The sequence below is a fragment of the Phoca vitulina genome, unplaced genomic scaffold, assembly GCF_004348235.1.
Source record: "Phoca vitulina isolate PV1807 unplaced genomic scaffold, GSC_HSeal_1.0 scaffold82, whole genome shotgun sequence".
NCBI lineage: Eukaryota > Metazoa > Chordata > Mammalia > Carnivora > Phocidae > Phoca > Phoca vitulina.
In genome coordinates, this window is record NW_022589785.1 from 3,626,226 (window position 1) to 3,637,656 (window position 11,431).

At 64.1% G+C, this 11,431-nt stretch overlaps 2 protein-coding genes across 8 annotated transcripts; one reads left to right on the top strand and one right to left on the bottom strand.

Annotated features, from left to right (window-relative positions):
• The first annotated feature begins 1,245 nt into the window (after positions 1-1,245).
• On the top strand, positions 1,246-6,812 carry GAS2L1 (growth arrest specific 2 like 1). Of its 4 annotated transcripts, XM_032395106.1 has the most exons (7): positions 1,246-1,369; positions 1,867-1,952; positions 2,137-2,986; positions 4,331-4,438; positions 4,527-4,623; positions 4,725-4,896; positions 5,472-6,812. In XM_032395106.1, the coding sequence occupies exons 1-7, from the start codon at positions 1,361-1,363 to the stop codon at positions 6,505-6,507; spliced, it is 2,358 nt and encodes a 785-aa protein (XP_032250997.1). In that variant the 5' UTR covers positions 1,246-1,360; the 3' UTR covers positions 6,508-6,812. The 4 variants fall into 4 exon arrangements, with proteins under 4 accessions (XP_032250997.1, XP_032250998.1, XP_032251000.1 ...); XM_032395107.1 differs by lacking the exon at positions 1,867-1,952; XM_032395109.1 differs by lacking the exon at positions 1,867-1,952 and having other exon boundaries at positions 2,308-2,986.
• Positions 6,813-6,902: 90 nt separating this feature from the next.
• On the bottom strand, positions 6,903-9,764 carry RASL10A (RAS like family 10 member A). Of its 4 annotated transcripts, none has more exons than XM_032395110.1 (4): positions 9,075-9,764; positions 8,733-8,806; positions 7,856-7,998; positions 6,903-7,603 (listed from the first exon to the last, which is right to left on the bottom strand). In XM_032395110.1, the coding sequence occupies exons 1-4, from the start codon at positions 9,268-9,270 to the stop codon at positions 7,336-7,338; spliced, it is 681 nt and encodes a 226-aa protein (XP_032251001.1). In that variant the 5' UTR covers positions 9,271-9,764; the 3' UTR covers positions 6,903-7,335. The 4 variants fall into 4 exon arrangements, with proteins under 4 accessions (XP_032251001.1, XP_032251002.1, XP_032251003.1 ...); XM_032395111.1 differs by having other exon boundaries at positions 7,874-7,998; positions 9,075-9,758; XM_032395112.1 differs by lacking the exon at positions 8,733-8,806 and having other exon boundaries at positions 9,052-9,752.
• Positions 9,765-11,431: the final 1,667 nt, after the last annotated feature.

Here is an 11,431-nt window from a genome sequence, read left to right on the forward strand (position 1 = left end):
TCACTCTTTGTGGGTAGGAGTGCTGAAGGAGAGGGTAGATCAGAACCTGCACCGCTTGGGTATCTAGGACACTGGGCTGTGAGCCCATGAGTCATGAGGACTCAGTGAGATGATGCACGTGATCAGCCTGGCACCAGCAGGTCTGGCACACAGTAGGTACTCAACAAATGGCCCTGATCCTTGAATGAGGATATTCCCATTATAGCCGGGTTCAAACCCGGACTCCACCAGCTGCTCTCTTGAGCCCCAGTCTGGGTAAAAGAGAGTCCCTCATAGTGGTGACTTGACTAGTTTAGGTCAAGGGCACAGAGCAGGCCTGGTGCACAGGAGGAGCTTTATGAAAGCTCTGAGACTTGGCTATGGGTGGTGGTTCTTCCCCCCAGGCTGGCCCGGCCTGGCCCGCGAGGCTGCGGCCCAGCCAGGCCTGGCCTCCCCGCCCAGCCAGCAGCAGGGGGCAGGATTTCCCGCTGGTCCCAGCCAGGTCCCTCCTCTGCAGTTTGAAAAGAAACCAGCAGCAATTAACCCTCCGGAGCCAAACCGACCCAGGCCACTTCATTATCCTCCTTTCCCCTTAATTCTGTGCCTGACCTGGGCAGCCAGAGGTGGTTGGGGACGGGCCTCCCCCCAAAGGGCAGGGGCCAAGGTGTCAGATCCGCAGGCCTTAGCCACCTGCCTACCCCTCTGAGCCTCAGTGTCCTCATCAGAGAAACGGGTTCTCTTAACCTCAAGGTTAAAGATGAGCATTCAGTGAGGAGTGGCACGCCAGGCGGGCAGAATAGGCCATCCTCCCCCTCCACGAGGCCTGCGCTGCTGGTAGGAAGCTCGCACCCGGAGTCACGCTGGCCTCACTTATCTGACCTAGGAAGGTTCACTCCAGGCGGAGGTGACTTTGCAGCCCCGGTCCCTATCGCTTCCTGAGTTCTCTTGGGAACAGGCCGTGCGGCCCTCCCGAGGAGGCAGCTCTCCGGGGAAGGGGTGTAATTAAAAAGGCCCAAACCTCCCCAGGAGACCAAGGAGGTTTGGAAGGGACCACAGAGATCAGCCTGAGCGGGGATGGGGCGTCCGGGCTGGTGGGGTCGCCTGGGGGCCCTGGTCCCGCCCCCACCCCAGTCAGGAGACTCCAGCTCCTCCCTCGGTCCGCCCCGCCAGCCCTGGAACAGCTCTGGCCCTTTAAGAGCGCGCGGCCCCGCCCGCCCCCTCGGGCCGGATCCGAATTCCAGGGAGGCGGGGCGGAGACGGCGGGCGGGCGGGTGCGGAGGCCTCAGCCGCGGGACCGGATCGCTGTGGCTCGGGCGGCGCCTCCCTGCGGCGGCCCGGCCCCGCTCGGCCCCGCCGGGGCGATGCTCCCCGAGGCCGCAGGATGAGCGAGGTGAGCGCGGGGACCCCCAGCAACCCCTGCCTGGCGCGCACTCACGGGGACCTGGCAGCTGCGGCCTCCGTTCCCCGGGGCTGTGTGACCTTGGGCGGCCCCCGAACCCTCTCTGGGCCGAAGCCGAGAGGCCAGCGGGGGCTGTCGGAGGCCCTTCCGAGTCCCGGCCCCGCACGCACCCGGCCTGCGGCGCTGGGGAGGCTCCTTGGAGGAGGCGGGGCCTGGCTCCGGCACCCCCGGGGCTGCCCCTGGCTCTTGCGATCCGCAGCGCGGCTCAGGTCGGCCTGGCTCTGCCACGCACTGCTCTGCGACCTTGAGCGAGCCCTTACCCTCTCTGCTCCTCAGTTTCCTCATCTGTAAAATGGAGATAAAATCACTAACACTCAGCCCTGGGCAGGGGCATTGCGGTTACTGTTACTGCTGTTATGTCGTTGTTATAATGACACAGTCCTTAGGGAAGGGGAGCTGACGGAGTACCCGGGACTTTCGCAGAGCAGGTGGGCCGTGTACCAGCCCTGAGCGATGGCCCTAACCATTCCTGCAGTTGGGACCCGGATTCCTGGACAGGTCCTGCCTGTCCACTGTGAGTCCACGCCTGTGGGCTGCATCTCTAGGGCTCTGCTTTGCACCTACCATGGGGGGCAATAAGGATGCATGTGTGCCTGCCAGGGAGGGAGGATTCAGCCAAGTCCCCCATCACCCCCCTCCCAGAGGGAAATAGCAAACACTTACAGATACTAAGTCATTCATACAAATTATCTCATTAGGTCCTGCAAGGAAGGTACTATTATTGTACCCATTTCACAGACGAGGAAACTGAGGTACAGTGAAGTTTCTCACAGCCAGCACACAAAACCGGGCATCTGGCCTGAGATGACAGGCGAGTTGCAGGTGGTCAGCGGCTTAGTCTGTACTGAGTGCTTCTTGGGTCCTCACAGCAGTCCTGTGTCCCTGCCCACCCACAGTGACTCGGCTGGCCCGGGCATGGCGGACCCCGTGGCGGGCATCGCGGGCTCGGCAGCCAAGAGTGTGCGGCCGTTCCGCTCGAGTGAGGCCTACGTGGAGGCCATGAAAGAGGACCTGGCCGAGTGGCTCAACGCCTTGTATGGCCTGGGTCTGCCCAGCGGTGGTGATGGCTTCCTGACGGGGCTGGCCACGGGCACCACCCTGTGCCAACATGCCAATGCTGTCACCGAGGCCGCCCGCGCTTTGGCCGCTGCCCGTCCAGCCCGCGGGGTGGCCTTCCAGGCGCACAGTGTGGCGCCTGGCTCTTTCATGGCCCGCGACAATGTGGCCACGTTCATCGGCTGGTGCCGAACAGAGCTGGGCGTGCCTGAAGTGCTCATGTTTGAGACGGAGGACCTGGTGCTGCGAAAGAACGAGAAAAGCGTGGTGCTGTGCCTGCTAGAGGTGGCGCGGCGTGGGGCCCGCCTCGGCCTGCTCGCCCCTCGCCTTGTGCAGTTTGAACAGGAGATCGAGCGGGAGCTACGTGCTGCACCCCCGGCCCCCCATGCCCCCACGGCCGAGGAGGATGCCCCCGAAACTGCCACCACAGCAGGGGCTCCCGCCCGCGGGCCCCGCATGACACCCAGCGACCTGCGCAACCTCGACGAGCTGGTGAGTCCGCCAACGAGGGCGCGCGCCCATGGCCCTGCCTTACGCCCCCACCGCGTGCCAGGGACGGGACAGCCTGTCCCATGGGGTGGTGCACGTGTTGAGCATCAAGTGTATACCTGGCCCCGAGGAGATGGGCACCACCCAGAGAGGGAGAAGTGCTGGGTGAGGGCACACGGCCCCGCTGGGCCAGGGATAAAATCTGAACTGCACTGCATGATCTCCCCGCTTCCTTTGGGGGCTCCCCGTGCACCAGAGGAGTGCTGTATGCTCCCTCATCCGGGGGGCCGCATGATTTGACCCCTTCTGTATGTACTCGAGGGCTAGACAGTTGCATCCACATCACAGAGCTCGAGGTTTGAGTGGGTGCCTGTGACTCTTGGCTCTGAGCAAGATGCCGGGCACCCAGTAGGCTCTCGGTGAGTGCCGGGGAAGCTCCCCAGGGCTCTACAGGCCCCCCCACTCCCCCCTGCAGCCCTGCGCACATCACCGATCTGGGAAGCCAGGCCCAGAGCTGCTGCTAGGAGCCAGAAGTCCTCTTAGGAGGACTGTGAGCACAAGAGGTGCCAGACCGTACCCCCAGCTCCCTCCTCCTCTTCTCGGGACCTAGGTATCCCTGACGCCCCCGCAGCCTGGCCAAGAGTTTCTTTCTTATCAGGAGGTTAGGACTATGATGTGCCTATCCCAGAGGGGGTAGCCGGTTGGCCATGGGCAGAGGCTGCCGCCCCACCCCTGTCTTGGGCCAGGGTCACCCGAGGCTCCACCTGCTCATTTCCTCGGGCTCCACTGTGGGCTGGGAGGCGGGCAGGGCCGCCCACATAGCCAGCCTGGCAGCTCCCGGCCTTGGCGGGGCATGTGGGCAGATGTGTGCTTGCTGGGCGTGTGGCGTGTGTGTGTGTGTGTGTGTGTACACCCACCCTACACGTCTGCGGCACCGACGTGGTGTGGGTCCCCCGCACTCGTGTCCCACGGCCTGCCTCCTCCCAGGACCTGGCCTCCCTGTGGGGCCTCAGCCTCTGTGAAGTAGGTGAAGGGGGAGTGAGGACGGCTTCCAGGACTGCCCCAGGCTCTGGGGCTGGAGGGATGCGCCTCACTGGGGTCCCAAGCCCCGACCTGACCACAGCGCCACCATCCTTTCCTGGTCAGCTCCCTGACCTCTGACAGCCAAAGGGGAAGGGGAGCTGGGGAAAGGTCAAGTGTAGAGCCCGCACCCAAGGCTGGGGCAACGCAATCCGGGCCCCGTTTCCCCGGAAGGACCTGCTTCCTCCTGAGCCTCGAGCTGCTGACATCAGGCCCCAGGAGGAGGGACTGGATCCCTGACCACCAGTCTCTCCTGTCTGACCTCAGGTGAGGGAGATCCTGGGCTACTGCACCTGCCCAGACCAGTTTCCCATGATCAAAGTCTCAGAGGGGAAGTACCGCGTGGGAGACTCCAGTCTCCTCATCTTTGTGCGGGTAAGAGCTCGGGGCTGCCCTGCAGGCCCACGGGGGGCTGCCGGGCCCATCCGACAGGCCGTGACCTGCCCACGCTGGGCTCCCACAGGTGCTGAGAAGCCACGTGATGGTGCGCGTGGGTGGCGGCTGGGACACTCTGGAGCACTATCTGGACAAGCATGACCCGTGCCGCTGCTCGTCCTCGGGTCAGTGCCTATGGCGGGGGCGGGGGGGGGGCTGGGCGGGCAGAGCGCTCGTGTCTGTGGCATCACCCTTCACCTGCCACCTGTTCTCTCACCCCCCGCAGCCCACCGCCCGCCCCAGCCCAGGGCTCGCACCTTCTCCCCACAGAGGGTGTCGCCCACCCCCAGCCCTCGCGCTGGCAGCCCAGCCCCTGGGGGCGAGCGACGGAGCTCTCGGCCAGAAGTGACTCCCATTAGCCTACGCACCTCAAAGGAGGGAACAGAGACCCCCCTCAGGTGAGAGGCAGGACGGCCAAGGGGTGGTGGGGGGTGGTGAGGGGTCCCGAGGGTGGCGGGGGGATGCGTCCGCCCTGGCCTGGATGACGAAGGAGCCTGTGCTCCAGAGTGACTCACACCCTGGGAAAAGTTCCCGTGGGTGGGGGCAGGCCTGGCTTCCTATCTCCATGGCAACCCAAGCAGCCGAACAACACAGCTGGGGCAGGCCCTGGGGGCTGGGTGGCGGCCAGTCCTACCCGCTTCCCTCTGGCCTGCCCAGGAAGCCGGAGGCCTGGGGAGGGGGAGCTCGGAGCCTGGCTTCTTCCGCTGCCTTGGGGTGGGGGGTGGCCCCGGCTGCCGGAAGCTGCTGCCGAGTCCCTCACTTCTCTCTGGAAGTCCCCAGGAGGACCGAAGCCCTTGACAGCCCCCACCTCCACCCACCACCACCACCACCACAGGTGTCTTCCCCGCCCCCAACCACTTGGCTGCTTGTTCCTTCCTCTCCCGGCCCTTTCTGCATGTCAGTCCTGTCTCTGGATGCCCCATCTCTCTCTCTCTCTCTCTCTCTCTCTCTCTCTCTCGTTCCCCTGCCCCAGGGCCCGGGACCAGCTGCCCCCCCACCCCCGCTCCCGCCGCTACTCCGGGGACAGCGACTCCTCAGCGTCCTCAGCCCAGAGCGGCCCCCTTGGTGTCCGCGGTGAAGACTCAGGCACCGGCCCCCGGAGGGAGCGGCCCAGCCGGCGGCTGACCACAGGCACCCCGGCCTCCCCGAGACGGCCCCCCGCCCCGCGCAGCCAGTCCAGAGACCGACTGGATCGGGGGCGGCCCCGTGGGGTCCCAGGAGGCAGGGCAGCCCAGCTGTCGGCCCCCAGCCCCGCCCGGCGGGCCCGGAGCCAGAGCCGCGAGGAGCAGACCACGCTGCTGGTGCGCAGGGACCGAGACGGGCAGCACTCGTGGGTGCCCCGGGGCAGGGCCAGCGGGGGCTCGGGCAGGAGCAGCCCCCAGACTGCCCGGGCTCGCAGCCCTGCGGCGCCCCGGCCTCTCCGGGTCTCCAGCCCCAGCCCAGAGGCGGGCGCCACACCGGCCAGTGCCTTCCGCACCCCGCTGCAGCTTGACCCGAAGCAGGAGCAGCAGCTGTTCCGGCGCTTGGAAGAGGAGTTCCTGGCCAATGCCCGAGCCCTCGAGGCCGCCGCTGGCGGGAGCCCCGCAGGCCCAGCCTCTGACCCAGCGCGGGCCCCGGACCCCTCAGCTCCTGACTCGGCCTACTGTTCCTCCAGCAGCTCCTCTTCATCCCTCAGCGTCCTGGGTGGCAAGTGTGGCCAATCTGGGGACCCTGGCCGGATGGCCAACGGGCTGCCCGGGCCCCGAGGCCCAGTCCTGTCCAGCTCTTCTGATGAAGGCAGCCCCTGCCCTGGTGTGGGGGGCCCACCAGACGCACCTGGAAGCCCCCCGGCTGGCCTGGAGCTCCCAAGGACCTGGGCACGGGGCCGGATGGACACACAGCCAGACCGAAAACCCTCACGCATCCCCACGCCTCGGGGCCCTCGACGTCCATCTGGACCCACAGAGCCTGGGTCCTGGCATGCCCTGCACTCTGTGAGCCCAAGGGCAGAGCCGGATTCCTGGATGTGATGAAACAGCCCAGCTGCCCCCTCCCCACCCCAGGCCCACATTCCTTCTCTTCCTTTTCCTTCGTGGCCTTAACCCCTCTGCATCAGGGAGTCCCCCCACCCCTGTCTCTCGGGTACCAGACCTCATGGGACCAGACCCCTTGGGACCACATGGCACAATGGGACCTCTGTCGTACATTCCGGTTGGGGGATGAGCGTTGCTATTTAATTACTAATATTATTGAATGCCTTAGAGGAGGCCAATGAGGACCCCTCCTGAGGTCCTGTGGCCATGCAGAGCCTGACAGTAAAGTATTGTTCCAACCACTTGTGTCTGCTTCTTGGGGTTAGCCTTGGGGCCATCACACCTTTTGGGGAACGCTTATTACATGTTGGGATTCAGGCATTAGGTGCCAGGGAGCAATGCCTGGCAGCTCTGACCTCGAAGCTTGAGACCCTGCAGCCCATCGGAGAAATGCGAGGTGCGCTTGCATTGTTTTCCCCTTTATTACCTCCCGAGAGGTGTGACTTAAGAGTTTGTCCAGTGAAGCCGCAGGAGCAACCTGAGAGCTTCCAATCAGAATAGCCAAGTCCAATGGGATTGTAACCCAATGAGGTCCCCAGAAAGGACTGCTCGAGCCCAATGTAGCTTGGGGCCTGGCTAGGTCCAATGAGGCTCAAAGAGAGTCCTGTCGCCCAGGAGACTGACTGGAGGTTTCCTCATCCAATCAGGGAGGAGACTTTGTCCTGTCCAATCCGAGAGAAGTTGGGCAATTTCGTCCAATCCAGGTACCCGGTTGTTCCAATCAAACCACCCTCCCCCCACCATCGGCGTCGTCGTCCAGTTCAGTCACATGAGGCTGCAGCGCGCCGGGTGCAGCGCCCCCTGCAGGCGCAGGGCCGGGTGCGCAGGGCGCGCGCGCACCAAAGCGCAACGCAGCAGCTCGCGGAAAAGACGCAGCACGTGCCAATTGTACTTGGCGGAGCACTCGAGGTAGCCGCAGCGCCAGCCCCTGCGCACCAGGGCGGCCAGCGCGCGCCGAGGCCCGAAGCGCAGCCGCTGCCGGTCCCGCTTGTTGCCTACCACGAGGATGGGAGCCTCGGGTGCGCCCGCCGGCCTGTGGGCCAAATGAGGACGCGGGCTGCCGTGCCGGACACCCCACGGCCCGAGACCCCTCCCCCCCGTGGGTATCTCCCCCCCTGTGGCCAAAGACCCCCCCCCCCCAAGGAAATACCAGACCCGAGGGGCCCAAAGACCGCATAGCTGGCAGGCCCGAGACTCGGCCAGGACTGGGGAAGAACCCACCCACTGCCCTTGGGCAAAGGCCCAGCCAGTCTGGCAAAAGCTCCCCTCCTCTGCCCACACACACCTGTGGCCGCGTCCCCACCTGGTCTCCGAGATGCGCTGCCGAAGCGCCTTCACGTAGTCGAAACTGTCCGGGCTGCAGATGTCATAGACGAGCACGAAGGCGTCCGTGTCCTGCAAGCTCCAGTCCTTGGGGTCCGGCCACTCCTGGGGCGGGAGGCCAGAGTTTGCCAGAAGACCCTTTCTCACTCTCTGACTGCCAAACCCTCTGAAGGGTCTTGACGCTAAACCCACAGTTCATCCTCAGGCCCCGGCCGTCCCCACCCCCTGTGCGCCATCTCCCCCCAACAAGCTCCCTAGGCCCTTACGGTCTTCACGGTGGCCAGGGTAAAAATTTCTAACCCGGGCCTGAAGCCAGTCAGCTACCAGCCCTCCTCACTCTCGGCCTCCTCTCTGCCCACCCCCTAGCTTCCTCCTTCCAGCTTTCCAAAGCTCGGCTTGGGGCTGGCCCCTTGGGCCCTCCCTCCCTATTTACTACAGCTGCCTCTAAGCCCTGGGCTCCCTATTCCCCAGGCCCTCGGAGACCATGGATTATGGACAGCTGTACACATTCGGGCCTCCCCTGCTAAGCACATGCTGTTCCTTCCACCTGGCAGGCTTCTGCCACTTCTTTTAATCAAAACTTCACTCATCCTTCCAGGGTCAGCCCCAACGTCACCCCCTCCAGGAAGCCCTGCTTAATTCTGCATGCTCTTTCCTCTTCACCTCTCGGAGGCATCCAGCTCCAAGAATTCAAAGTCCGTCCTGGACTTCGCACAAATTGCTAAACGAGTCACAGGAATAAGGGAGCAGAGAATGACCGCCCTAGAAAGTACACCTGTGTCTGCCCCATCCTCCCCCCACTGAGGCTCTGCCTAAGGCCCCAAACATAGAGTGCTCACCCTCAGGGAGACACAACCATGCTTGCCGTACACTGATCCAGAGCCACCAGCGGAGGCAGGCAAATATACGGGCACTTTAGGCGAGTGAGAAAAAGCCGCTTTTCAAAATCGCAGGGCCTCGGGCCTGATCTTGGGCAGCTCCAGGCCGTCAAGAAGGAGAGAGACACACACAAACCCCCCAGGACACGTTCATCCTTCAATCCATGAACACAGTTGGGCACCCCGGGGCTGTCCAGGCAGACACGCACGTGTGCACCGAGCACCCGTCACGCATACACACACGCTGTTACACGCCCCTGCCCGCCCCTCGAGCCGCTACCTCTGGACCCCCGGGGTTCTGACCCGGACGAGCGCCGTCGCCGTCGCGGATGCTCAGGTCGTAGACCGCGCCGTCGAGCAGCACCGCGGGCCGGTAGAGGCGTGGCCCGTCCGTGGGCCGGTGGCGTTCGGGATAGTCACCGAACAGGAACTGGCGGATGATGGCCGTCTTGCCCACGCCCGGGGCGCCCAGCACGGCCACCCGCAGGCTGCCCCCCATGGCCCGCGCGCCCTGCCGCGCCCAGCGCTGGAAAGCCTCATGGGCCAGCGGCGCGCCGTGAGCCCCGCGTGCCCTGCCCGGTGCGCTCTGGCCCCGCGCTCCTCATCGCCGCCCGGAGCACCCTGGGCCGGGAGAGGCCGGGCCAGAGGACTGAGCGGGCGGTGGTCGGAGGGCAGACAGACAGCCGAGCAGGCCGACGGAGGACGCGCGAGCAGCTCCGGCAGGTGCCGAAGCTCGGGAGAGAACAGACCCCGCGCGCCGTGCAGACACCGCCTCCGCCCCGCAGCGCGGCTGGAGGCGCCGCCGGCAGCGCGAGCACCGAGGTCCGACCTCCTGGCCGCGCGGGTCCCGCAGCGGATCGGGGCGCGGGGGCGGCGCTGCCCCTCGGTGCTTCCGTCCCCCCGTCCTTCTGTCGCTCCGGCGCCCTGAGTCGCCGCCCCAGCCAGCGGCGCGAGCGAGCGAGCGAGCGAGCGGAGCTTCCCGGAGGCGGCGATGAGGTAACCGCCGGCCCGCCCCTCCCCACCTCCCCCCTACCCGCCCGGGACGCTCCTCCCGGCAAGGGTCGCGGGAAGGTGACTGGGGCGCAGGGAGTCGGGGGAGGGATCCAGCCCCCTCCGTGTCCCGCGCTCCTCTCACCCGCTCCAAAATAGAAGTCCCTTCCCGCCCACGTCCGCGTCCGCTCCTCCAAACACTGCTCCCGCAAGCTGGCTCCAGACAATCCCAGCCCGCTGGAGCCAGGCCGCCCGGGTCGGATCTACAGCCCCAGCTGTGTGACCTTGGGCGAGTCTCCGCGCTGCGCCGGCTCTCTGCTCCGCAGCCATCAGACGCAGGCACCTTGCTTGAGATCCTACTACGTGCTGGGCCCTTTACTAAGCTGTTGCCTAGTGATCACTCAATCTACAGCCTTATCCTGGTTATCTCCGTTTGAGAGAGGAAAACAGGCCCGGGAGGGGGCTCTCCAAAGTTGGGGGGCAGTGGGTGGCCCCTGACGCACAGCCTGTGGTCTCCTCTGAGGAGCCCTCCCACTTTTGTCCTGCACACAGAGGTGAATGTCCAGCATGAAACAATATATCAGGTGGCCATCTAACAGGTGGGGCTGGACAGAGTGTGCTGAGTCTGGTACACACTGGGTCACAGAAGCTCAGCCCCGAAGCCCTGTCCCAACAAGGCTGAAAGATCCAGAAATTGGTCAGCATCACCTCTGTCACTGCTAAGGCCAAGTTTTCTCCACCTGTAGCCTGTAGCTTCCCTCGAAGCCTAAATTCCCCCCTCCCTGGAGCTAGTGAGAAGCTCCTTCACCATTACAGCTTGGAAAGTCTGTTTGTCCAGCCCCCATCCTCTGATTCTGCTTGCCTCCTCCCTGCAGAGGGGGGCTCTCCCGTTTCTCTGACCAGATGCACAGGTACAGACACCTCTATGTTTCTGCACTGACCAAGGTTTTCACTTGGGTGTCTCTTCAACAAGCATTCCCAATCTTAAAGCTCACCGGAGAGGCAGGGAGGGAAAGAGGGAAAAATCCTACCTTAGGAGAGTAGGTTCTAGAACACATGGGATCCAGGAATTGTAGGAGCGTAGAGTGGGAAGTGGAGGAGAGAGGGGAGCTTAACCCTGAAGTGAGGAGAGGGTGCATCCTCCAGGGAAGCAGGTGATGGCAACAGAAGGTTGTGTACTGGTTGTGTTTTCATCTTCCCATACTGGGCCTGCTTTCACTCTTCTCCTCAGCCACTAGGGAGCTCAGAGCCAGACTTGTGGCTACCTCTGGCAGGTGTTCCAGGTCTTCAAGCCCAGTGAGTGGGGGACTACTGGCTTCATCTTCCTTTCCTGCCATGATTCTTTCCCTTCACCCAACTTCCCCACTCTATAACATTTCAGATTTACGGGTTTTGTGAGCTGCCTCAATTCCTTTGGCGAACAAGGCTGAGCATAAATAAACTAAGCTCGCCTTCCGTTTTGGCATTCAGGAGGGTGCGGGGCTGACATCAGGACGGTCTTCCTTAAGGCCCTGGGTGGGACCTGCATCTCTGACTGGAGCACCCTCTCTTCTCGCTCCTTGGGAACAAGACCACCCTTGGGAGCTAGTTCTGCATGTCCTTCCTCCGGAAAACCTTCCTTGCTTCACTTTCTGACAGACTGCCTTACTGGGCAAGGCTTCTTTGGAACC